At 40.9% G+C, this 27332-nt stretch overlaps 1 protein-coding gene across 2 annotated transcripts; it reads left to right on the top strand.

Moving 5' to 3' along the window:
• The first annotated feature begins 1241 nt into the window (after window positions 1-1241).
• On the top strand, window positions 1242-26526 carry snx25 (sorting nexin 25). Of its 2 annotated transcripts, none has more exons than XM_041989560.1 (22): window positions 1242-1439; window positions 1780-2368; window positions 5348-5432; window positions 8770-8986; window positions 9532-9704; window positions 12920-13106; window positions 13560-13630; window positions 14238-14428; window positions 14507-14638; window positions 15854-16003; window positions 17031-17156; window positions 17271-17441; window positions 17531-17662; window positions 20012-20152; window positions 21346-21459; window positions 21570-21647; window positions 22820-22903; window positions 22993-23110; window positions 23191-23257; window positions 23506-23687; window positions 25628-25728; window positions 25806-26526. In XM_041989560.1, exons 2-22 carry the CDS (start codon window positions 2021-2023, stop codon window positions 25869-25871), a joined length of 2934 nt encoding a protein of 977 aa, XP_041845494.1. In that variant the 5' UTR covers window positions 1242-1439; window positions 1780-2020; the 3' UTR covers window positions 25872-26526. The 2 variants fall into 2 exon arrangements, with proteins under 2 accessions (XP_041845494.1, XP_041845493.1); XM_041989559.1 differs by having other exon boundaries at window positions 1698-2368.
• The last annotated feature ends 806 nt before the right edge of the window (window positions 26527-27332 follow it).

Raw genomic sequence — 27332 nt, 5'->3', positions numbered from 1 at the left:
TTTAATGCCCATAGCTCTCATTCAGTTTCTTTACTGGAAGTACAGCCAAAAATCCCCCTTCTCTTTCTGGCACAAGCGTTCACTAATTTCTTGTCTTTATGCTATACCATTTCTACAAGAAAGGTATTTCCTATTTCTATAGATGGATATTTCCAGATAGAGGCAACTCTTGTTTGTATTGGGATATCCTGAGCATCTGAGGATCAGCTGAAAACCTTCATGTCTGGAAGAATTTTGATCACTGACAGCCACTGTCCGTTCACAAGTGTGCTGGGTGTTCGAAGTCATTTCTATCCCTATCTATACCTCTAGATCAGTGTTTCTCAATCCTGGTCCTTGGGGACCACTGCCCTGCTCGTTTTAGAGGTGTCCATCTTTAATGCACCTGACTCAAATGGATGGCTTGTTAGCAGGCTTGCAAAGAACTTGACAAGTAGTTCAGTTAATCTGAATCAGGTGTGCTGGAGTTGGAAAGAACAAAACATGCAGGGCAGTGGTACCCGAGGACCAGGATTGAGAAACACTGCTCTAGATGTTATTAATTCTTACACACTGCCTTTAAATAAAAACATCTAGTAAAAATGTGCACATCTCTCAATCTGTGGGCACTAAAATATAAAGTGTTTTACTTATGATTATTAAGCTTTTAGGGATTTAAATTACAGTTCCAAAAATGAATTTACTGGCAACAAAAATAAAAACATATAGTCATATACCAAATATTTTTAAAACAGAAAGGTTAGATTTGATTAGAAGAAACCTTTTTGATCCCCTTGGCCATGTTCATCTCAGGGAGATGAAGAGTTGTTGCAGCACAGAACCATAAATATAGAGTTGAAATAAATGACAATATACCAAAAACGAGGCACATTTAGGGAAAACGGATTAAAAATACACACATAATAAAATTATTGTACCCTTGTAGCCAAGAAATTTATAAACGTGATATTATCCGGTGAATATGTCTTAATTATTATTTACATTAATTGGTGTAAAAACACTGCGTTGTATTAACCCTGAATGACGCCCTGTCTTGAAGAGAAATCTGTCGTCACAGAAACCAGGCACCAGCATGTTGGTGCGTTTAAATAAATAACGTGGCTGGCAGACTTATTGGGCGGAGCTTCTTCTTCTACTTCCACTTCTCAATTCAGACCAGAGCTCCGTCCACCCAAGTTGCTGTGCTACTTAAAACGAGCACACCATCAGTTGTTAACACCAACGCTGATTGGCTGACACTCCTTCACGTTCAGAGAGATTGTCAATCAGCTAGAGCTCACAGTAACTTGTTTTTATCTCTCGGGGATTTCGTTTCTTACATATTTTGTGACTGCGTTTATGAACCATTTCTTTGGCGGTTATAAAGACCCTGACACATATTTTTACAGAGAGCAAAGCAAGAATGTAGCATTGTTGTCGGACACCATTTTTAAGGAAAGGTGAGTAAGCTAACATTAGCTGAAGTAGAACTAGTTGCTTAGTGAGTAAGCTACCTTAGTTAGCTACTTGTCGTCTTTCTGCTTGGTAACCAATCACACAGTAGTTCATCGTTCTTTTAAGGGAGGTCGTATTTTACACATTGTTTATATGTTTTTTAGAGCAGGTAATGCGAACTTAGTCTCCTTAAGTTTGCTCCCTGCTAGTCCAGTTGGTTAGCAACAGTCACTAAGCTACTCTTCCACCTATTTGTCTCCAAGGTGACGGCGGGTGTCTCTCCATCTATCGCATCACCCCAGCTCTCGCCGTCTGCTTTCTGTGTGATTGTCGGTATTTCTCCAGGAACATCTCTTGTTTTGGACCACCGTGTTGCGGAGCTCCGCGTCTGTTGGACGGGCCGATGCTACGAGCGTGGAAAACATAGCGACGTGGGTCGATGAGGAGATGTCAGAGCGGGGATGCCTCTTCTTGGCGACAGTGTTGTAGTCGAGGGTATACGCGAGTGTCCACAGTATACCTACAGCAGGGACCAGAGTTGCAGCCTAACTCGCAGTGACACATATATGGATGGTGGGGTCGCAGTATGCCCACCCCCTCATCTACCATTACACCGCCGGGTGGAAGGAGTAGCAGCACGGGAGGAGAAGAGGGGCCCATGTCTGCCACCCCCACCCCTACCGGCGACTCCTCTTTCCGGTTCGTCCCGGCTTTCTGCCTGGGCGTGGTGGCAGCAGTTGTGTTTCAGCTGGCCTGGGGAGGCCCGACTCTCACCTCTTTCTTCCTGAAGCTGTTCATCTATGTATCTTTCGCCTTACTGTGTTTCCTGGCTGGGAGTTTTGTTTTGCTTGTCAGGAAGAGCCCTCTGAAAGCCAGCTGCTTTGACAGAAACAGAAATTCAGCTGCACAGCTGGAGTTCTTCAACAAACTCATGGTAAGATGTCAACATCTTCTCCTGCATACTCATCACTGGCGCACACAAATATAGATTCCATTTGTTAATTTATTGTCAGAGATTGTCAGTGTAAAATCATGTGAACAGCCATAGGTTTTTAAGTTTGATTGACTTTATTTTGATTTATTTATAGCATTTGATCCCCCCCCACCCACACACACACACATTGTTTTTGAACCCAAAGAGAGAATTTATAAACTCGTAGGGGGAAAAAAAACCCGAAAACCTAGTTAGCTTTGACTTCCAGCTGTCCTTTAGCAGAATAGCTGTCGTTTGAACATTAAAGTCACTTGGCATATCCAGAGCTACTTACAGAGGTTAGGCAGTAGCGTTAAGGGACCCACCTGGAAGGTGTTATTATTCATTCCCTGGAGACTCGAACTCTGCTCTCCTGCATGGGAGACGGATGCTCTACGAACTGAGCTATGCAGCTGATGTTGAAGCACAAATAATACTGGGACAGTGGAAATAAAGAAATAGGACCAGATATCTAAAATGAAAAGTGTTTTCTTCTACTACTATGTCTCATGGACATCAAGAAAATACATCAGCCTCACATTTTTATTTTTTTTGCATCTGTATAATGTGATGTTGGCAGAATTTTACACGTTGGCACCTCCGGATGACGAGTAATTCAGTCAGAGGCCTCAGTCAAACTATCTATTCCAGGGGTCTCCATCTCCGGTCCTCGTGAGCTACTGTCCTGCAGGTTTTAGATGTCTCCTACTACAACACACCTTTGCACAAATGGTAAATGGTCTGTATTTATATAGCACTTTACTGTACCTGGAATGATACCCAAAGCGCTTTACATTATACATCACATTCACCCATTCACACACACATTTACACACTGATGGCGGAAGCTGCCATGCAAGGCGCTCGACCACAAGCCATCAGGAGCAATTAGGGGTTTGGTGTCTTGCCCAAGGACACCTCGACATGAACCCGACTTGGCCGAGGATCGAACCAGCAACCCTCAGGTTACAAGACTACCACTCTACCTTGCTGAGCCACGCAAACCTGTTAATGACCCAGTGGTTTGAGTCAGGTGTGTTGCGTCAGGGTAGAATCCAAAACCTGCAGGACAGTAGCTCACGAGGACCGGAGGTGGAGATCCCTGCTCTATTCTATAACAGATGAGTTATGGTCTCGCTAGGGCTGGGCGACATGACCTAAAAAAAAAATCTCAGATTTTTTTCAAACCAAATCCAATTTCTGATTTTATTGTTTTTTTTTTCCTTTTTCTTTCTTAAAAACAAAATAAACCTTTTAAAACATACTATTTATTTATTTATATGAATGAATGACAGCAAAAAGAAGTCAGTAATGTCATAACTTTTCCACGATATAAACGGCTTCGTATCTTGCATAGAGACATGCAAAACAGCTGCATCTGTGATTTCTTTCCATCTGGATCCTTATCATACTGGATCCACTGTGGAAGTAATTCTCCTGATGTTGGTCGTGCCTTAACAAGAGTTTGTGGGCTGAAGTTGTCTTCTGCATCTCAAAGAGAGGATAACTGCATTTGTCACTGCAGTTATCTTTATGGTTAAATTCCAGACGTGAGTAACGGCTCACTTATAGACTGTATAAGATGGACGGAGCCTCCGTGACGTCGCCCGCAGGTTTCTGAAGAGCAAAAGTGAAGCTTGTTGGATAAATACATATGAAAGTTGTCTGTCCTTGAATGTTTTTAATTTATGGTAATGTATTTTTTGTCATTGGTAATATATGTGCCACCCCCTGGCATTCTCCTTGTTAATGTTCTTTGTGTTTTGTTCTATATGTTCTATCTTTGTCCTTGTAAACAAAGATATTTTCATAATAAAGAAAAAAAAAAAAAAAAGTGAAGCTCGTTGGGCGTTCCCACCGTTGGTTAGTCCCGGAAAATCCAAAAATGGGCAAAGAGGTGGAGCTGAGAGGGGGATTGTGAAGGTGGGGGTGGATGATTGACACCCATCAAACTCCGAGCTGCTTGTAGCTAACCAGCTAACCGAGCTAACCTGGAGCTAATGGTAGCTAACCGAGCTAACCCGGAGCTAATGGTAGCTAACCAGCTAACGGAGGTAAGCGGGCTAAAGCTAAGGTGCGCTGTTAGCCGGCTAAAAACCGCGGTTGTGCTGCACTCTCTCTTCTTCCCACGGATATTGGATACATGTCAATCAAAAGGACACGCCCCTAACTATGCAGAATTTGAAGATTAAATAACATCCAAACGGATAGTTAGAAAAAATTTCACTCCCCTCACAGTTGTCATGAAGGTAAACTTGACCTAATAATCCTAAAATGTTTTTTTCTACCAGGTTTTAAACATGTTTATTTCTGCTGTGAAGTTGGTCTTTTTAACATGGGAGTCTATGGGGATTTGCTCTGCTTTGGAGCCCCTAGCGGATGACGTAGGCGTCACATTTTACAGGTGGAGGTTGCCGCTTGGGCTCACTTCACTGTTAATCTGTTAGTGCTTCAGACAAACACAGTTCTGGTGCGTAGGGAGGGCTGAGTCCGCTGCTAACTAGCTAAGGAAAAAAATCCAGATTTCCAGAAATGGAAAACTTAATTTATCGATTTTCTCAAATAATCGCCCAGCCCAAGGTCCTGCCTCTGGATCTAGACTCGCGTCACACCAAGCACATGCACACAGTGAGCGTTAATTTATTGTCTGGGGAAAGCGTGTCAGTGCAGTTGGCTGGTGCCAGCGACTGCCCTGCAGCTGCCTTGTTTGCTGCTGCGTGCTGATGACTTATTGATGTTGTTGGAGGGGGGTTGTCACAAACATTTGTCTAGTTGACATGTTGTTGAGCTAGAAAAAATTCAGGCTACCTTGTTTGTCAGGATTTTGGGCTTATCTGGGACACAGTATCAAGGCTTCTTCTCTATCTCCTCATGCTTTTGCCCACAATTTACAACCGTTGTGAGGTGGTGAAATGATCTGATCCTTCTGTTGCTTCTCAGGATCGATTTTTGATGCCAGCTCAAGAGCCCAGCCAGAGCAGAAGAGTGGTGGTGTCACACAATGTGGACAAAGCCCTAAAAGAAGGTAATGAATCATATTTGCTCAAGAGAAGATGTAGAAATGTGAAGACGGTAAGAACCGGTGATTCTGTTGCAAAAATATTATGTGTGGAAAGTAGAAAATTGAAGGACAAAATGTCAGTCTTGAAAGAAGAACTATCTTCAGCAGATGAAAGTGATGTCCTTAAGAAAAAGGAACAAATACAGCAAAGACCTGACACAGGACCTGAGAGATGCTTCTGGAGCTTTGGTTCGTCTGAAGGGTCAGAAAAGTGTGCAGTACCCTCCAGAAAGCATCTGATTGGCAACCATTTTACTTTTCAGCATGACAATGATCCCAAACAGGCTGCCAACGCAGTGAAGATGATCCCACTCCGCTTCTACATTCCTGCAGCAGTGTGGGACCATCAGAGAGAGGACAGAACAAAAGGCAGCAACATCCTAAAAGAGCTTTAAAATCTCCCCCAAGAAGCCTGGAGACCTGTTCCTGAAGACTACTTAAAGGAATGACAGGAACACAGGGGGTCAAAGCAGATATTTACTTTCAAGTTAGTTAGAAATGCTTTATGCTGTGTTTGAATAAATAACAGCACCAGTTGTCTTATTTAGACAAACATAAAGATGAATGGTCGCTCAAGACTTCAGCACATTACAGCATATTTTCATGTCATGTGTTTGCAGCATTTTTTAACACAAAGCAACAAACGAGAGAAATGAAACCAAATAAACCAAAACAACTAAAAGTCTCCTGTTCAAACGGAGTGGGAAGAAGTCAAAGCTTATTAACTCCCACCTCTTCTTCAAAACCCAAGAAATGATCATCCTTAAGCCTACATAAGCTGGAATACTTAAATACAGTAATGTGGCTATGCAGTAATAATAGTAAAAATAATAAACTAATAGTAATAATGATAGTACTCCACTATATATTCCATCCTAAATAATAGCAATAACACTGCTGAAAGTTGCAATGATGATGTGATAAATACAATAAATAAAGCTGCTGCTTTGGTGTTTTCTCACACACTCGTGCACAGACGTCTGCTGAACTTTGTAGCTTGTGCTATAATAACGTTAGCAGCTTGCTCTAGCTGACGCTAGATTTTACTAACTCTTCTTAATAAAAATAATTTGGTCAGCAGCACAAACTGATCATGCACTCTGATGTCTTTCAGCCCAAAAACTAGAGATAAGATAGAAAATGTGCAGCCCCCCCACCCCCCAAAGCTCTCTGCCATTAGGAAATCTTCCATCATCAACTGATTCAGACTGCTGTAAAAGAATAGAAACTCGTGTTTCTGAGAAAACTGCTGACTGCATGTCTCCGTGACCTCTCAGTGATCCCTCCCACTTGTTACGCCAGCAGAAGGCCGTGGTCGACACACAAACCCATGCACAGTTGATAAGACTGTGTGGCTGCCAAGTAGCAGATGGCTCCTGGATTTAAGATCAGTTATATGAACTCTTAAACACCAGAGGGAGTGTATGTGCACATGGAAAAGCTCCTTTGGTTGCAGGTTGGCATGAGTCCTGGATGGTGACGTTACTGGGTTCAGATGGAAGACTTGCTGTGTCATTTCTGCCCACTTCTTTAAAATGGTTTTTACAAACCAGGCAAAGTTGTTATGTTCTGTTAGGACGCATTACTTCTGAGAAAGAGAGAAAAGACACAGAAAAACGGGGATAAAAATTTGATGGATTTGGTTGTACGACTCAACGTGTTGTTATGTAAGTGGAGATTTACTGTATGAGCATGTACTAAGTTAATTGATGGTTTTATACATGGATGGAGAGATTCACTGTTCTGAAGCGTTTTGACATTAGAGCTTAAAAAATAATGACCACAATTATTTATAAAAAAACAAACAAAAAAAAACACAAAAGCTTGGTGGAGGTCTGCGCTCTGTGCTTCTAGTCTTTTTTTTTAATAAAGAGGCAAAAAAGAAATGTTCCAAATAAACAAATTGTATAAGTAGAGAATGAGAATGGAAACAAATGGAAGGAAAAAACAATTAGTTTATATTTAGTGTATTAGGAATAAAACAATCCTGTCTGTACCATGTTGAATTGCATTGTCTTTTAAGCTGAATTTATTGGTTTGTTTTATAGAAAACAATCAATTATCAAATACATCCTTCACATGGAAAGAGACCAAATAACTGATGTTATTTAGAAACCAGATGTGGCTTTGTAAACACTTTGTTTTGTGTTGAATAATTTAGAATCGCATCATGAATCAAACTGAATCACATTTTAAAAAGTCAAATCTTTAATGAAGCGCATGGCATCGCGACGGCTTCACTGTATTGTTAGTGTGTCGTATCGCTGGCAGCGTATCGACATGCATACAGAATCGGCCTCAGTGGAGGCGATTCACATCCCTAGGCCATGGAGAGGACAAGTTTCTATTTTCATTGGTATAAACATCATAATAACTGTAATAACTGATAAAGAGAAAACAGCAACAAAAATAAAATAATAAGAGGTTGTAGAAAAAGCACACGGGACATCAGCAGGGCTTTGTCCTCCATCTTTGGGGAACCTGGCTGCTGTTTCCATTGACTAGTAAACTTGGTTAAAACGTCTAAAAACACGCTAGAGAGACGTTATGACCACCATCAGCTCACAGGAGAAGTGAAGTCATTACGATGCGGAAACACTACTTAATAACTTGGATCCTACAAGCTGCTGAACAGTGAAGTTCAGTATGGAGGACCAGTCCCATCATTTCTGTTCATGATGACGTCGGTGTGCATTCTCTACAAGGAGATGGAATAGTAACTGCTGCTGAGTTTTCATCTGTTTTCTAAACCATGTTCAGAGTCACAGTGACTGCAGGCTGCACAGGTTGTTGGTCTGCCTGTAGACCAGATCACTCACGTTTACAGGCTGTTGATGCACCACTTCACTGATCCCGCTGGAGCATGTGCTGAACCATTTTGAGCTGGTAAAAGCACAGATCTTCCGGCCACAGCTGAGTCTTCTGCTTATTTGCTGTGAAAATGGAGGTTACGTCCTCTATGTGGTAAATCTGCACCTTAGAGGCTTAGCCCAGATTAGATTCAGCCATCAAAAGGAGGACTCGATTTACATCTCTAAAGGAAGTTCTCCTTTTTTAATTCAAGCTAAGATTTACTGATGACATTCTAGCTTCAGCCTGTGTTTAACTCGCCGTTAGATGTGGCTCTTCAGTAACATCAGTGTGCATATGTTCTGTTTGAGCTTCCTCCACAGTCTGCTGGTCTGTTTTTATGAGTCATCCCTGTTACGGCCTGATGACCTGTCCCTTTTTACCTCGGCTCTGCTGCACCTGGCTTTTTCTCCATCTTCATAAGCTCCCTGTCTTCACCGTCTCTCCCCAGTGTTCGACTACGCCTACAGAGACTACATCCTGTCCTGGTACGCTCCTCTGAGTCGCGATGAGGGCCAGCTGTACTCCATGCTGTTGGACGACTGGTGGCAGATGATCGGCCAGCTGAGATCCAGGCTTGCCGACATAGACCTTGTCAATGTAGTGTGTTATGACAGCGTCCGTATCCTTCATACACATTTTACTGACCTCAAGGCTGCATCTGCAAGGTATTCAAGCACACAGTTAGTGGTTGTAAGTAGTGGGATAGATCGTATCCTGCAATGTTGGTGCAGGCTTCTTTGCTCAGACACATGACTCACTGTTGTTCATCAGAAAATACGACCTACTTTGTTATTGAAAAGATTTCCCCTGCCCACCAGCATCCACATCTAGCAGTGTAATTTCATGCACCCAGATGAGCTGAAATTACTGCAGTTTGGTGCAGCGTAAAAAGCGTTAAAATCCTCCACACTAGGTGAAGCGGACAGACACAGTGGTGATTCACGCTTCATCTGATTTTATTATCTTAGCAAGTCAGGCAAGATGTGGAATTCGATCGCACCACAGAGATGTCTGGCCTTCCTCATCTTCAGTAGTTCTGTCACGTTTTACAGGCAGAAGCAGAGAAATGTGACAGAGCTGAAGTATGAGTAACCACAGCAGTGTTAGCTGTGCCACGAGGCCGTATCTGATATGATGTGATCTGACATCAAGCTCAGACTGAGTGCCAGTCTTAATCTGTGTGGTGTTTTTTCTTCACGTGTGCATCCAGACCTGAGGAAGTCGCCCGGCCGTTCCCTCTCCATCCTTGTTTGGTCAGTCCAGATGCAGAGATGGCCTTCCTCCGCTGTGTAGCCAGAATACTGCTGCTATGTCTGCTGCCCCAAAAGGATGCCAAGTCCCACCCCCTACGCTGCTGCCTGACTGAAGTCATCACTACCAAAGGTACTCGCATCATGTGTAGACACCTTTAACTCATCAGAGCCAAAAGAAGGATTCTAATGTATTTATAATGAGCGTGATGATCTGAGGTGGGAAACATTCAGGGTTTCCCATCAATGAAGTGTATGAGAGTGATTCTCCATGGCAACAGGTAAATAAAGAGGATCAGCAAAACAGAGAGCTCTAACGGGTTGTAACATCAGGTCTGTTAAGTAAATATAGACACGTGTGTTATCCACTGAAAGTCCTGAATTTTAGCTAGAAGCTCATTTCTATGGCTACCAAATACAGTTTCCAATTAAACAATTAAAAGTGCTGGTAAACAAAGTCTGTTAAAAGATGTAAACAAAACATGGATCCAGCTGTTCACCACACGGCATGTACTCGACCAAATGACTAAATCTGTACTAAAAGTCTGTTCAACCAAAATGAACTGGACCGGAAGCAAAAGAAGCTAAAATTCTGCTTCATGTGTGAAAAACGTCATCATGAATTCTGTCTTAACTTTGCTGTCTGGCCTCTAAAACTTCTGTCCACCTGGTTAAAACCTCATTTACTGAAAAACTACGTTTCATAGGGTCCTTTCAGAGAAGTTTCCCACCATAAATGACTTGATTTGATCAGACGGCGAGTCTCAGTTATTCTGCCTCAGATAATTCCCTTCTTACCGTTGATGTTTGGTGAAATGGAAGTAACCATGGTGACGTCAGTGTATTTCTTCTGGATCTCATGATTAAAATGAGGGTTAATCATGCAAATCGGCCAGAGTTACGAGGAGATCTACCCCTCGTGATAAAGATTTACAGACAATATTTACTGTTTTTCCATGTTTATGCACAAATCCACCTGCTTGCACGTTTTTTGTCCACATTTGATCTACTTTTGGATAAAATGACATCCCAAAAGAAACACTCTACTGCAGAAGAAGTCATGTAGATCAGTGCTTCCCAACCTACAGGATTTTCCTTGAGGACCCTTTTTATGCAAATACTAAAAAGCTGTGGACCGCCGTCCCCACCCCGTGCTGGAACCATACCTGCTTTTATGCTTTCAAAAGTGAGATTCTCACCACAAATAATGTGTTCTGGCTGAGTCCTGTTGTTCCATAGAGCCAAAGTTAAATTAACAATATGTGGCCTTACTTTTTATCTCAATAGGAACAATGTGTGGACTTAAATCACAATGTCTCTACAGGTTCAAAGCACTGGGGACCCCCTGTGCTCATTGGGGGACCCTGGTTGGGAACCACTGATATAGATGATTTTAAAGACAGTGGGACAGACTTGTGTGTCCCAGATTCCTCATCAGATGGTGAGAACCTGACTGAAAACCGCCGAGCTATCTCTTTACTAAAACCCTGGAACTTTACTGTTTCTCCATGTGGACACCAGATAATGTCCACATGTTGATTCAGGATTTTCTGGGGTTTCTTGTCTACTGCAGCAAATGTTCAAAGCAGTTATATAATAAAAAAAATGCAGAAACAAACACATTTTCATCCCCACTTTAACATAGATGCTTCCACACCTGATGAAATTTATTTTGATACCCTGATGGTTTACACAGTTGGTTTCAAGCTGAAACCCCACAAAGTTCTTGGAGTTTACGAGATTAACTGCATATGAAACTGTGTTTGGATAATTTACACGTAACTCTGATGTGACTCATCAGTGATTTCTGATTTATTCATTATGAGCTGATGAATCCTGAGATGGGAAACCCTGAATGTTGATGGAAATCACTGTTCAGGGAGGGAAGGATTCTCCATGGCAACAGTGATTCGAGAGATTCAGCATCATTATAGAACCGATGAGCTGTAGAAAAGGGAGTTTGTTTAAATATGACCTGTGAGTTCAGGTTTCAAGAACCTTTATGTCTCTCAGGGGCAATTAGTTTGTCAGTGAGCAGGAACAAACATGTATGACAAGACAGCAAACACACCAGAGCCATTTAAAAGTTAAATCCCCATCAGCTTGTTTCTGTTCTTACAGGTTAAAAGAGCAAAACCAGTTAGCAGAGATAAAACAAGAGTAAAATCTTCTTATAAAAATAGAATCCACATTAAAACCATGGAGCTTTTAATAAAAACACATTTTCAGTTGATGCGTTATAAATGGTTAATGTGGATGTTTGTTAGAACTAGTGGAACTAAACAGATAAAACCTACCAGAAACAACACAAAATGCACGCGGAATAAAGGAACAAATCAAATCGTTTTGGGAGGAGATGAGAGAAAGACTTGAAAAAATAATCAAACGAATCCCCAACTCGTTTTGTTGGGTTTGTACAAACTTCAACAAAAGCCAAATAGCTCACATCGACTCGGCTTGCTGTGTCCGAGGAATAAACCCAGAGAATAGAGGCTTAAAAGTCTTCCACTAGAAAGAATAACAAGCGTGTTTGAGAGTAAATGGAGATGTTTTATTGTTTTTAAAGCTGAGGTAGAAATCATAGATTACCTGGTTTAAACGTTGTTGTTTGTTTTTGTTTGTGTCTGTGAAGAGGACAGCAACTCCTTCATAAAAAAGGAAGAAATTAAAATAAAAACATTTTCTGGGCCTTTTTACAAAATGAATCCCTGTGGACTTCAAAAGTCAGCCTGTGGTTCCCAGTAACTTATACTGGTATCAACATTTTCACCTGAAATAACCACAGGTAAGGCGACAAGCGTCTTTTCTAAAGTCAGTAAACTGCTTCAACTTCAGCCCTTTAACGTTTGCACTAAGGAAAATGTTTCTTTCCCTTTGGACAATAATTATTAGAATCACTGTTTTTTAACTGATGGTTGAGACGTAAAAATATAGAAACAATAGTGAAACGTTTAAAACGTTAAACAGCAGTGGGATAATAAATACTTAGTTCTGGCATTAAATACCCAAACCGAGTGGTGGATACGGCTCAGGCAGGTTTACTTCCACAGGCTTGAAAAGTTGCTCTAATAAATTGTAGAACAGGAAGTTAAAGGGGTCAGGAGATGACGATTGATTTTAGAAAAGAAAAAACTGATCTGAATATTAAAGGACGTTCACGTGGCCGAGCAGAATTTGTAGCAGTAAAATAGCTAAAAGTGCTGAAATCACTAGAGGTGGGAAGTTAGCGTGGATGCTAACAGCAGAGCTCACCGCACGTACGCTGCTTTTCCACTTTTTACCTACGTTTTCAAACTCGCTTCCTTCACTTTCTACCAGTGAAATCCTGCATATGTTTGTGTGTGGCAGTGTTGAAGCCTCTGGTGGAAGTGCTCAGTGATCCAGACTCCATAAACCGGATGCTGTTGTCTCAGCTGGAGCAGAGGGAGCAGCAGGCTGAGCAGCAGAAGAAAGCCTACACCTACGCTGCCTCGTATGAAGACTTCATCAAACTGATATCGACTTCTGCTGATGTCAATTTCCTCAAACAACTCAGGCATGATGGCGGCGGCACACACACACACACACACACACATACACACACTCCCACATGGCCTCATTAAACCGAGCCGGTCCTACAGTTTTTCCTAAATTCACCGAGCTAGTGTATAAACGCTGTAACTTAACTAGTAAAATCTTATCCTCCTAAGGGGTTACCATGGTAACAGAGTGTCTGCAGCAATGCATGGGCTAGACACGATGCTGCCATACTTTCTCATTAGTCTGAGAAGCTTTGTGCTGACTTATTGCTTATTTTTTTAATAAGTTATGCCATCAAAAATCTATTTTCATGCACTTACATCATATTTGACAGTATGTTCAGTATTTTATTATTGTTAAATTTCATACTTTATTTATATTTTGTTAACTTCAGTAGTACTTCATTTATTCATCCAAGAGAAAATTCCTAATTCAGCCTGACAACTGATGTCTTTTTATCTCTCCATAGGTATCAGATAGTGGTAGAAATTATTCATGCCACCACCATCAGCAGCCTGCCTCAGCTCAAGAAGCAGAAAGGTACAAACAACACAGCATTTTACCTGAAACAGAAAACAAACAATTGCATTTAATTTAAGTTATTAATTTAATTTCATTATTTCATAAAGAAGCGCCCAGTGTTTCCTTCCTAACCTTTATACCAGACGCCACTGATGCATTTGAGTCAGCACTAGTCTGTCTGCTGACGTGGCGTCATTAACAGCTGGAAACTGTCTTTCCAGAACGTCTCTATTCATGGATTTCTTCAAGGCTATGTCACATGTTTTAATGCTGTTTAGTCTAATTTATTGTTTCCAGAGGGATTTACGCTCCTTACAATCTATAAATCCTCTGATTCCTCTCTAGTCACGTTTCACATTGTTTTGTGATTCCAGGTTTGTAACTGCTGGAGTTGTGGTGTGAAATCTACGTCATGCTCTCACACACGCATCGAAAAGCCAGTAAATAACTGTACAAACTTTGCAAGGTTAAGATAAACAACATGTTCCTGATCTTGGACCTGCATATGTGCCCGTCTGCGATATGCAGCTGCTTTATGGAGACAATTGAGGTGCTTGTGTTGTTAAAATGTGTTCGCAGAGCTGGTTTAGCTTTTCTCCAGTTTGCCTTGTTCCCCTTCTCTCAGAGCGAAAAGGTAAAGAGAATTCAGCCATGAAGGCAGACCTGCTGAGGGCCAGAGATATGAAACGATATATCAATCAGCTGACTGTTGCTAAGAAACAATGTGAGAAACGAATCCGGCTGCTTGGCGGGCCAAACTACGAGAACAGCGAGGAGGGAGGAGGCGACGACGGCGACGAACCCCAGAGTCAGAAGGTGAGTTCGTAGCGCCGCTTCTGTCGTCTTTGGCCGTCTGTGGAAATCTGGACGACTCGTTTTTCTTTCTCTCACCAGATTCTACAGTTTGACGACATTCTGTGCAATCCAGGTTACAGAGAGCATTTCAAAGTTTACATGGAAAGAGTCGATAAGAGAGCTCTGATAAGCTTCTGGGAACTGGTGGAAATGCTGAAAACTGCCAACAAGGTATTCCAGACACATTCCAGAGGGTTTATCCCAACACTGAGCCAGGAGTAAAAGAAGCTTATTAAACTGCAGACGTGTATAAACCTATGACGGGATTCAGCTGATTTTTCAGTATTTATGTCTTGAGGACAAATTTTTCATCGTTCTAGATCAGAAGTGTCCGATTGTTTGAGCCCAGGCCCACGCTCAGCATAAAAGTTGAATTCAAGTGGGTCGGAGCAGAAAAATAACCACGTATAACCTAAAAGTCCTAAATCTCCTGTTTCCTGCTACAAGTACATCACCAACAAGTTTCTATATAATGAAAAATCCTTAAACCTGAAATATTTTGAAATGATTAAGTGCAATTTCAGCAATATTTTGCCTCAGATATGTACATAATTTAATTTGATTTTTTTTATTTGATTTTATTAAAAGTATGTTTTTAATAAATCATATATCTATAATAATTAATCTATATAAATATCTATTAAATCATATATTAAACCTATTTGATTAAATCTTTATTTTTTAGTTTTATTGTAAAAGAAAATAAAGGAATTATTTCATACAAGAATATTTTTATCAATGGTAGTTTAGTTTTTATTATTTTTGTATTAAAAAATTAATTTCATTTGATATTTTACTTTTATATAATAATTTATTTTTGAATAAAGATTTATGAAAATATGAATAAATCTATTAAATACATTTTTATAAATGTTGCAGTTTTTAAGTAAATCTTTTAAACTTTACATGTGAATTTTTAAAATTTAATTTCTTTATTTTTAATAAACACTGAATTTAAAATTGTGATTTATTTTACTTAAAACACATTTTTATATGTTATCATTCACACCTGCATTCCAACCTCCAGATCACAAAACATTTAATTCCAGTTAAACATCTAACCATCGTGATCAGAGTAAGTTATTTTAAATGTACAAACGTGTACTTTTCCACATGCGTGTAGTAAACCTGACACCTGAACCGACTCACCTCCTCATACGACCTGAATCACGTCTAAGAAGATGGAACACGTCTCCTCCGGAAATGTTTTCTGTTTAAACATAAAATGCCACCGCTTGTGGACAAAAAGGGAATTAAAGTTACTTTAATAAGAAAACATGTTTGTTCTGGAAGGTCTTTTTAAGTCATTTCACTTGCATTAATGTCAGCTAGATTATATTATCCTCAGTGTTTATAGATGCCACATAAAAGCTCTTTGTTTGGCAGAATGAGGTGCCCCAAATCGTGGGAGAAATCTACCAGAAGTTCTTTGTGGAGAACAGAGAGATTCAGGTGGAGAAGTTTCTCCTGAAGGAGATCCAGCAGAGTCTGGTGGGGAACAGAGGAACTCAGGTTTTTATCAGACTACAAGAGCAGGTAAATGCTTCTCAAGTCCTCAAGAGTTCACGTTCACTGCTCCGGATAGGATAGGAATCCAGCTACTTTCTCAGATGAAGTGGATGTGTGTGGTGTGTGTGGTGTGTGTGTGTTTGTTACAGACCCCAGTCAAAGGTAAGAAGCGTGTTCAGGTTGGTGAGCCACGCAAATGAATCCATGTGATGCCCATGTGGAGCAGTGTTTGTAAAACTTATTGCTACAGACTCTTAAGGAGCAGGAGATCTTGTCCGTCCCGACCAGATCCTGGACGGTGGCTGATTCTCCTCGAGCTGCCAGCTCCTGCTGAAGCCACCTCTTTCTAACGGTGTTCTCATCAGCCACAAGCAGGATTTTAGGAAGATTTGTCCTAAACATTTAAGTTGGCTTGTAAATCACCACAGTACATGATATCAAAACAGAAAATTGACTTAGTCTCAGTCATTATCTCTAAGAAATAAGATGGATTATAGATCAGCTCCAGAAGGTGGTGAGCCATTAGGTTATACCCGGATCCAGCCTCTGGTCTGCTGCCCTGCAGAGCTGGTGGTGGTTAGACTTAACCTTTCTTCTTCTTCTGGTATGGTTATGTTTGCTTCCCTGCTTAGATTTTTTTCTAGTCAGCTTTATTGTGTGAATGCTGTTAAGCACTAGCTAGCTTTAACTTCCAGCTGTCCTTTAGCAGAAAGGCTGCTGTTTGACAGATACATAACGCTGGAGCGGTGGGAATAAAGAAACAAGACCACAAATCTGGATTTCTCTGCTGTACTTATCTTTGTGTGAGTGTTTTGTGGTCTAGTCCCACCTTAATAGGCTGTTCCTGCAGCAGGGGGGTATAAACACACTTAGTTGCTCTCAGTAAAGACTTTTTGTCTCAAAATTGTACACAGTTGTTGTCCATCATGTTTGGAAATGTCTCATGAAAGTGTGGCGTAATTGATGGACTGATGTATCCATCCATAAAATAAAATTCAGCCTCCTCTTTACTTTTTACTGGTAAAACATTTTGCTGCTTGTAAATATTGTCCAGGTGGCTGAGACGATGCGAGAACGTTACTACCCCTCCTTCCTGGTTTCGGACCTCTACGATAGGCTCATCAGACGAGACGAGCCCCACAGCCAATCGCAGTGTAGCCCTGAGGAAAAGGGAGAAGAGGTTGGTTAAACACTCGTATACAAATAAGACAAGCGTACAAAACTTTTTAATGCTTGTCTTTGCTTGCATTCATTCATTGCCATCATAAATATTGATTGGGCTCGTGGTGTGCAGTGCCAGGGTCTGGATGCAGGAGAAGAGGTGTGTGATGGCGATGAAGGTAGTAAAGGAATCAATGAGCAGGCCAGCTATGCTGCTACTAAACTCTGCCATCTCTATGACAAACTGGAGTACAAGCGACAGGCCCTGGGCTCCATCCAGAACGCACCCAAGCCAGACAAAAAGGTAGAAAACAAAAAATAATAAAAACACAATTTTAAATGAAAGTGTTATTTGTCTGGAACGTTTTTCATGTAAACTTTGTGTGTTTGTAGATTGTGAGCAAGCTGAAGGAAGAAATAGGAGCCATGGAAAGAGAGCACAGTGAACTTCAGCAGCATATCACAAGAACTGACTGGTGGTGTGAAAACCTGGGGAACTGGAGGGCTACCATCACAACCGCTGAGGTAACCATGTTTCAACCTAACAATGAGCCCATTTACATGCACACAGAAAGTCCAGTTATCAGATTATTCCAGTGATCATGTATACGGCTTAATCTGATTATGAGCAGTCAGATTACAACACCCAGATTTCACGCTAATACTCCCATGCCATCGTCCATGTAGACCCGTATTTCTGATTTATTTTTTACATCTGCACATGTTTCAAAAACTGCATCGCAAGTGAACACGTCAACGTTTCACTTCGTTTGTGTATATACCTGCTGCAAATGACGGCCAAAACGCTCAATACTAGAGGTCACCAGCAGGGGGAGTACACAGCCCTTGGACTCTGAAATAGTGAAAATCTACCGGTCACATTGTATTTCTGGGGCATCAACACCCAAAATGCTTCCAGTCTGTTGCCAACTGTTGGCATGAGTGTTTGTCCCTGAGCAACAGGGAGGAAAAATCAAACCGATGGTGGTAGTTGTGGACAAGGTCCGAGAGACGGTCTTCTAAACTAGCCGCCATTGTGCTTACCCCAGACCTGTCATGTTCATGCTCATGTTTGGATCGGCGCCTTTAGCGTTGAAGTCAAGTCAGGTTGCAGCTCGCGCACGCGATATGTTATCTCACGTCAACACAAACAACCTTGTTGAAATGTGTGGCAGCCATGATACATGCACGGACGCGTCGCTAACAGCAAGTATAAACCAGCCTAAAGACATTTAATGTTTCAGGACGTTAAAAACAGTCACAACGTGATAAACCTGACGGCGTGCAGCAGCAGGAAGTTGAGTATAAACCAAAATGTCACATTTAGTCTACTTTGCTTTTAATTAGCTTCCACATTAGCAACTATTGCTAAGACTGCGGGTACCACCATGTTCAGCAACGACCGGATGTTTTTGAAAATAACAAGCGACCCAGCAGCTGGAGAGCTCAGTTGGCTGGACATCCGTCTCCTGTGCAGGAGACCCGAGTTCGCATCCTGCCGGAGGCGGGTCCTTATTCAAGACCCTTAATGCTACTGCCTAACCACCTTCAGTAAATCGACTGTAGAACTGAGTAGAAGTGCTTACAGACGTGTCGGATCAGATTATACATGTTCTGTATAGCTCCGGTTATGATCAATGCTACAGTCATCTTCTGATTACACAGTAATCTCATTTCTCCCAGTTATTTGGTTTTGATGGTTATGTAAATAGGCTCATTGATGTGATCTTTGTAGGAACATGCTGTCATCAGATTAGCAGAAAAGAGATGCTGTCGGATGCAGGAAAACAGTTTTCCTTTGTTCCATTCAGAGCTCTGCAGGAATCACAGTATGTTTTCATGTATGAAACAAATCAGACTTAATGCAAATTAAACAAGTCATGTGGCACAAATAAGTTTATACGTTCTGCATAATGGATTAGCCTGCATCACACTGCTTGCTTGTTCTTACTTCTGAGGTCATTGTCTTTATCCCGGTCATGTGACTAAATAAATGGTGAGATGATCTTGCTGCCCAGAGAAATGTACTTAATGAAGTAAAGCAAGCCATGCAGACACACAGCGGATGTAGCACAGTCACTCAGATCATGTTTAACCCTTAAAACTACAAAACTTGTGTTGATGTTTTTGATTTGCCTTTTTAATGTTAAAAAGCATGTGTCACCATCAGACATGATGTTTCTCAGCTGTCAGACTGGGAGGTAAAACGATGTAAAATGAATGTATGAATAGATGTAGCAGCATAAAGGTCGACCAGAAGAAGAAAGCAGAATTTATTACTAACAGAACTTTGTAGAAACAACACACATTCTTATGTGTGCTTTCAAGCAAACATTTACACAACTTAAAGAACAAAAACTGTCTGGTATTTGGGTTTTTACATCAGTGCCTTGTCTTCAGACTTTGGTGACATTTTCTTTATAAATATTCCATTTCTTACAGGTTTTTAAAAACAGGTCTTCTTTCACCTTTAAAATGCTTCATTTCTCCAAAACAAAAATATCATGGACAATTCTTTAATAGTACAGTTTTAAAATATGAGAAAACATGATTGGCCTTCAAGCTTCCACTTAGTCTCTTACAGCAAGTTGTCTGCTTTTATTTTTGATGTAATCAAAGAAGCAGGTTAAATATGTCCAACAGATTTCCCTCCACACCGGTGAGCTGGTGGATGTGTCTTTTCTTCGGTTATTTGAATGTTCAGCGCTGTTTCCCATTTTTCCTTCATGTAAATTCTACATTTCCTCCTGCTTTCCAGTTAAATCTGTAAAAAGCAGAGACATGCATAATAATCACTCACTAAAAGCTTCATCTGCTTCTAGTTTGATGCTTTTAGTAAAGTTCATGTTTAACTTGTGTATGTGTGTGTTTCAGGCTGCAGAAGAAGGTGGTGAGACTGTAGCTTGTTACAGCGTCTGTGTTAGCCTGGTTGAAGGAGAGGAAGCGGCTAACAGTCGCTGGAGCGTCCAGAGGAAGCTCACAGAGTTCCAGATGTTGCACCGTAAACTCACAGAGGTAAACATATATCACATCTCCGTCACGTTGGAGCGCTGTGTGACTGATGTGGAAGCTCCCTCTACTGGTCAGCAGTGGAAGAACTGCTTATTAAAAAATAAGTAGATGATGGATAAACAGCAGATTATATACCACAAAAGCAGAGATATAAACCCCCTGTAATTAAATGAACTACTTCATATTCAGTCTAACAGAATTTCTTCTCAAATGGAAGTACAAGAACCCCTTGGGGTACTTGTAAAATAAAAGAAATAACAAAAATATCGTCCATGTACAATTTATAATAATCCTCTAATATCAATATGTGTATATATGTAAGTTTATAATCTAAAATGCATATTTTGTATTATTTTAATTGATTATAACAAACCTGGATTGCCTACAATCCAGGGTTTTTGGCACATTCTGGCTCATGCCAAATAATGGCATCTGTCAATCATCCATCAAGGCCAGTGAACAGTAGATTCATTGTTTGAAGTAAAGCCAGTAAAATTCTATCAGGTTTTAGGTAAAAGTGTTTTCTTGGGACTTATGTCCACCAACTGCCTTACTCAAGGGCCCACAATGGTTCACCCCTGTTTGCACTGTGGGACTCAAACTCTGGCTCTCTGTAAGCAGTAGGCCACCACTCCCCCATTTGCTGAATTCAAGTCACCATAAGACACGATATGTGGGCGTGGGTCTGGAGAACCTGGGTTCGAGTCCCCATGCTGGTAAAAACCACTGTGGGCCCCTGAGCAAGGCCCTCAACCCCCAACTGCTTCCTGGGTGCTGAATCTGGCAGCCCACTGCTGCCAGTGTAACTAGTGATGGGTTAAAAGCAGGACGAATTTCAGTGTGTGTCTCCTTTAACTTTATTAAAGGTAGACATTCCTCTACTAACACGCACAGATGTGTTAGATTCTTCTACTCTACATAATCTGGAATCCACAGTCATTTCTTTAGATGCAGAAAAAGCATTTGACTGAGTAACTGGACATTTTTATTTTACAATAAACAGATCTGGGTTTGGCTCATCTTTTATAGCTGTTGATTAAAGATAAATACGCCCATATGGCTCCTTCTGTTTTCTACATCATGGACATCAGAGGGTCCTTCATCTGCTGTAGGTTCTGTTTATCATATAACACGACTACATACCAGTAACACGCCATGGCTCCCACCTTTTTAACTGGTGTTTCCCTCCCACTCAGTGTTTTCCATCGTTGAAGAAACTCCAGTTACCCTCACTGAGTAAACTTCCCTTCAAATCCATCGACCAGAAGTTCTTAGAGAAGAGTAAAACACAGCTCAATGCCTTTCTCCAGGTAAATAACACCCTGTCCATACTGAGAGCAGATCCTCGCCCACTTGGACGTGAAGCCTGGGTTACATTCACAGCGATGATAACGAGCTCAGCTCTGTGTCTGTGTTGCAGCGCCTGCTGACAGATGAACGATTATGCCAATCAGAGGCGCTCTACGCCTTCCTCAGCCCGTCTCCAGAGCACCTCAAGGTAACCACTTCCCATCATGCTCCATTCTAAGCCAGCAGCACTAGCAGACGGGAATGCAGTCGGGATGTCGTGTTGGATCGTTAAAACGAAGCAGCGGAGAATGAGCTCATCACTTTTCCACATGTTTTATCGGACAGTTTGTGTGATGAAGAATTCCTGCTGACTTCCGAGGAGAGAAACGCTGCAGCTCGTTCAGGAAGAAAATTACTTTCTGATGTTTTGAATGAATGGAAGTGATTGTTAACTCCTCTCGGCTCATATTGATCGCTGATCCAGAATCAGATCAAGAAGCATCAAGTTGTTTTCCATTGAGGTGATGTTATGATCATGTGATCAAGCTGGTGTATGACTGGCTTCCCTCGTGGGAGCTGGGATGGGGCCTTAGTGAGACTGAAGTTGTTTTTATTTATTTTATGTACATTTCACAGTAGATTTCTTCGCACTGACTTTCTAACACAGCTGAGCCCGGCATTGGCTTTTACTTTTTATTCCAGTTTTACGTCATTTCTTTGTTATTTTTATCACTAGTTTTTGTTTATTGTTTTACTGTGTAGTGTTTTATGTTGTATTTGAAAATTCAAATTCATAAAAGTACATACTTGGTACAAGCAGTTGTAGTTGTTCAGCACTTTGGGCAGTAAATGTGCTCGATAAATAAACGTGAACCACGTTTTACACATTTACATATTTTCTCATTTAAACCTGCATTACGTCCTACAGATCATAAAGGATCTACAAAATCACCAAACATTCAATTCCAGGTGTCTGGAAGTGAAAACTCCAGTACTTCACATGATGATCAGAGGAACTTTTCCACATCTAGAAGTTATTTTAAATGTACATACATGTACATTTCCACATGTGTGTAGGAAATAAATTGTGAATCATAGTTACTTTTAGTAAAAAAGAAAAAAAGGCAGTTAATATCTTCTGTGTCATTTTCTTTTTAACCAAATTAATCCATCAGACCAGATCGGACCCTCTGGTGAGCCAGCTTTGTCCCCGAGCCATGTGTTTGACCCCCTGCTTTAGACAATGCTGCTATCATATACTGAAGTTTGGACATGATGTATTTTGCCTGATTTACTTTTTATTAATTATAATGAACATAAAAACAGTAGGTTTAGATTTGTGAGTGTTAAATGTAATAATATCTTGTTGAATGTTAAAAGGTGATGTCGATTCAGAAGAAGTCCTCTTTCTCTCTGGCCTCCTTTCTGGAGAGGTTACCTGGAGATTTCTTCACCCACACTGAGGTAAGGTCTCCCACACAGCTGGTAGCAGACAGATGGTGGACCGCTGCATCATTATTTACTGCCTGGGCTGTTTGCTGTGCTGCTTGCAGGAGGACGGCGATGATGACAGCGATATGTCGGACTACGGCGACGAAGCAGATGGGCGGAGGAACGCTCTGGCTGAACCCTGCTTCATGCTCATAGGAGAGATCTTTGAACTCAGAGGAAGTGAGCGCTTCACTGACTAGACCTTTCCTTACTGCTTCCAAGTGAATGTAACTCATCATGTTGTCTATTTTCCTGCTCAGTGTTTAAGTGGGTGAGGAAGACTCTAATTGCACTAGTCCAGGTGACATTTGGACGAACTATCAACAAGTAAGTACCAGTATTTTAGTTATGGCTGCCGCGTTTTCAGAATAACAGCCAGGAATTTTTGTTCATGTTAACTGTAATGCAGCCAATTAAATTTAATCTGACAATATACGTTGTTCTATCTTGTCAAGGGACAGTCCTATAGGAAGGAAATTAGGATGGAACTCGGAGCCTAAACAGCCGTACAGATGTACTGTCCTCTAGAACAATTCAAAGTGGTTGAAGCTAACATGATCCGTTGTGTGTTTTAGACAGATCCGGGACACGGTAAACTGGATCTTTTGTGAACAGATGCTGGTGTGTTACATCAGTGTGTTCAGGGACACCGTCTGGCCCAACGGGAAGCTAGCGCCGCACGTTAAAGCCCGAACTGACTCTGAACGCAGCGAGACCAAGGAGCGGGCTCAGCAGAAGCTACTTGACAATATCCCAGGTAGCAACACAACAAAATATGACTTCTAGACTTTTAATTTAGATTTAGATTTAGATCAGGGGTGTTAAATGTATGGCCCAGGGGCCAAAACTGGCCCACCAGAGGGTCCAGTCTGGCCTAGTATCTCTAATTCCTAATTTATCCTCATTAGGTTTAATTTTTCCTGTTTAAACATAAAGCATTTCCAATTCAGGGGAATAACTTGTTCTATCTCTTCTACCTTGATCTGAACTCAGTTTGTAGGATGAGGTGAGTCACACGTTACATGTGGAAATGTGCTTTACACTACATGTCACATTCACCCCCTTACACACACACTAGTACCCCGATACGCACATCAGGAGGCAACATGGGTTCAGTGTCTTGCCCAAGGACACTTCTGCATGGAGTCAGGGGAAGCCTGGAATCGATCCACCGACTTTCTGGTTGGTGGACGACTGCTCTTCCTCTTGAGTTGCAGATGTTCATTTAAAATAACTTCTAGATCTTGAAAAGTTACTCTGATCAAATGTGAAATACTGGATTTTTAGTTCCAGATACCTGGAATTAAATGCTCGCTGGTCCATGCTGGTCCATGCTGGTCCATGCCGGTCCGGTCCATGCTGGTCTATGCCGGTCCATGCTGGTCCATGCCGGTCCACGCTGGTCCATGCCGGTCCATGCTGGTCCATGCCGGTCCGGTCCATGCTGGTCTATGCCGGTCCATGCTGGTCCATGCTGGTGCACGCTGGTTCATGCCGGTCCATGCTGGTCCATGCTGGTCCGGTCCATGCTGGTCTATGCCCGTCCACGCTGGTCCATGCCGGTCCACGCTGGTCCATACCGGTCCGTTCCATGCTGGTCTATGCCGGTCCGGTCCATGCTGGTCTATGCCGGTCTGGTCCATGCCTGTCCATGCCGGTCCATGCTGATCTGGTCCATGCCGGTCTGGTCCATGCCGGCCCATGCTGGTCCATGCTTTTCCGGTCCATGCCGTTCCATGCTGGTCCATGCCAGTCTGGTCCATGCCGGTTCATGCCGGTCCATGCTGATCTGGTCCATGCCGGTCCGGTCCATGCCGATCCATGCTGATCCCGTCCATGCCAGTCCATGCTGTTCCGGTCCATGCTGGTCCATGCTGGTCCATCCTGGTCTGGGGTTGTGCACTTAGCCTGTTAATCAAATGTAGACTAAAACATTTCAAAAGTTAAAAGTATGTAACGCGTTAGACTCATATTAATGTCTGTTTCTATTATGTGATTCAGTCATTTACTAAAATCTATTTAAATTAAAAAATTTTGTTTTTTGTTACAAATATTGTTATGGTATTAAAATGCTTTTAATCAAGATTAATTAATTACAAAGCCTGTAATTATTTGATATTTTTTTAAATTGAGTCCCACCCATAATAATAATAGTAATAGAGTTTATAGAATATTAAAGAAAATTTTTAGAATAAGTGTAAAATTTATAGTGTATTTTAAAGATGTATATATGTGTACATTTAAGTATATATTTGAAAAATTATATAAAAATTATACATATATAATAGAAATCTAAAATAAATCACTAACAATAAAATTTGTAAATAAGTTATATTTTAAAAATAGTCTAAAAAAAAATTTGTCAATACAAATAAGGTAAAATATATAAATGAATAAAACAGCTATTTTATGTTTAATTGAGATAAAATATCGATTGACACTTTGCTTTCTTTATTCAATAAATTTCTGGTTGTTTATATTTTCTCAAAGAATATTTCAGTAAATGTAAACTTTTTACTGTACTTGTTTGCACTAACAGGAAAAAATGTGGATTCATAGTTTACTGACCCACTGAGACTGAACTGGGCTGAATGTGGCTCCTGGACTAAAATAAGTTTGACACCTCTGATCTAGATTAACAGGCATCTGCAGGACTTTCAGTGATTTAACACGCTGCTTTTTTACCTTTCGGATCAGATGCACTAGCAAATCTAGTTGGCCAGCAGAATGCCCGATTTGGAATCATCAAGATCTTCAACGCTCTGCAGGAAGCTAGTGCCAACAAGCATCTTCTCTACGTAAGAAAACTCATCCAGCAGAAAGTCTTGGTCATAAAACCTCCGTCTGATCATGAAATCCTTTGTCTCGTTGTCAGGTTTGGATGGAAATGTTACTGAAGGAACTGTGTCCTGAGCTCAGAGCAGAAGTGGACAACATCTGATACCACAGAGGCTCCACTCGTTCATCTTCCTGGCCTTTCTGTAGCTGACCAATCACAACCTGCCAGACGAGCCGTTCAGTTTACCTCCAACAGGCGGGCGGAGCCAGTAGTGGACGTTGCTGTGGTTCAGATCTTAGCCTGAACAGGAGAAACCGTGTGGTGGTTCAGCACTCTTCTACTATCACAGTTGTACCACAGAGCGCACATCCACTAATGAACAAACTGTATTTTTGACATCATGTGACCCACATCTGTTACTTTTTTTTAAGGGCACTGAAGTTTCGGATTTATGCCGGAGCAAATGAAAACACATCTTTTGTTCCTGTGTAAATCATGGCCGTCTAGTAAAACCTGTGTTGTTTGGACTTTAATTTGTAGAGCAGGAGATCTTTGGAACTTGAATGAATATTGTTGAATGAATATTGTTGCCGTGCGAGGTGATGAGTGTCATCGCCGACGAACCTTTGAACATTCCTACACAACCTGAGCAACAACACGCGTGTTCTGTGATTCTTGTTGAAGCTTATTATTGTGCAATATAATTTAATGTAAAGTCATTGTGATGATTTTATTTATGATTATTCTTGATAGATTTTATTTTTACCAAAAAATTATTTAGAGAAAGTTTATATAAGCAATAAATTGCAAACCAAAAGTGGCATTTCATTGTATTTCTTACATTTTATTAATCTGGAATTATAGATATTCATAAATACATGTGTACTAAACTACCAAACAAGAATTATTTGAGTAATAAGATTACTATTATTGTTAAAATATATGTATTTATTTAATTTGTTCCTTTTAAACCCAGGTTGATAAGCATACTTAAAACAACTTTCAAAAGTTAACAGCATTGTCAGTTTTAAGATAAAAAAAAAGTCAAGGCTGACAGGAAGTGTTCAACTTGGCCAACAAAATAAGACAAACAAACAAATAAACAAACAAATAAAAGAAATAAGGCCAAGTGTTATTTACAACACTTATGGTCTCTGAAAAATTGTTTTTTTTGTGGGGAAAGGAAGTTCATAATCCATTTTGGGATGGGAATACAACAAAAATAAGCTGCGGGTACAATTCATTTTTATCAGGTCCACCTTGCTAGTTCTGGGTTTTTCCTTCAGAACTGCCTTAATTCCTGGTGTGACAGATTCGAGAAAGTGTTGGAAACATTCCCCAGAGGTTATGCTCCACATTGACATGATAGTGTCACAAAATTTGTCACTGATTTGTGGGCTGCACCACATCATGGTCGGCAACAAAACTCAGGCTGTGCTGTTTGTGATTAGAGATATGTATTGACAAGCAGTTAAACAGCCTCCAGATCTTTATTATGTGTACCTAATTAAGTGACTGGTGACTGTATAACGAGTATTATCATTTGCTATCTATGTAACACAAAACCACAACAGACAGCACTTTAATAATAGAACTATTCTCATGATGTAGTTCGTTTTATTT

This window comes from Melanotaenia boesemani, chromosome 7, assembly GCF_017639745.1.
Source record: "Melanotaenia boesemani isolate fMelBoe1 chromosome 7, fMelBoe1.pri, whole genome shotgun sequence".
Taxonomy (NCBI): Eukaryota; Metazoa; Chordata; class Actinopteri; order Atheriniformes; family Melanotaeniidae; genus Melanotaenia; species Melanotaenia boesemani.
This window is presented reverse-complemented; position numbering and strand designations above follow the sequence as displayed.

What these genes read in the sequence shown, in the direction of transcription:
- snx25 (XM_041989560.1), top strand. Translation starts at nt 2,021, where the DNA reads ATGCCCACCCCCTCATCTACCATTACACCGCCGGGTGGAAGGAGTAGC. An exon ending in TGCTGAAAACTGCCAACAAG is followed by an intron (nt 14,639 to 15,853) that starts GTATTCCAGACA and finishes TTTGTTTGGCAG; the next exon opens with AATGAGGTGCCCCAAATCGT. An exon ending in CACCCAAGCCAGACAAAAAG is followed by an intron (nt 17,442 to 17,530) that starts GTAGAAAACAAA and finishes GTGTGTTTGTAG; the next exon opens with ATTGTGAGCAAGCTGAAGGA.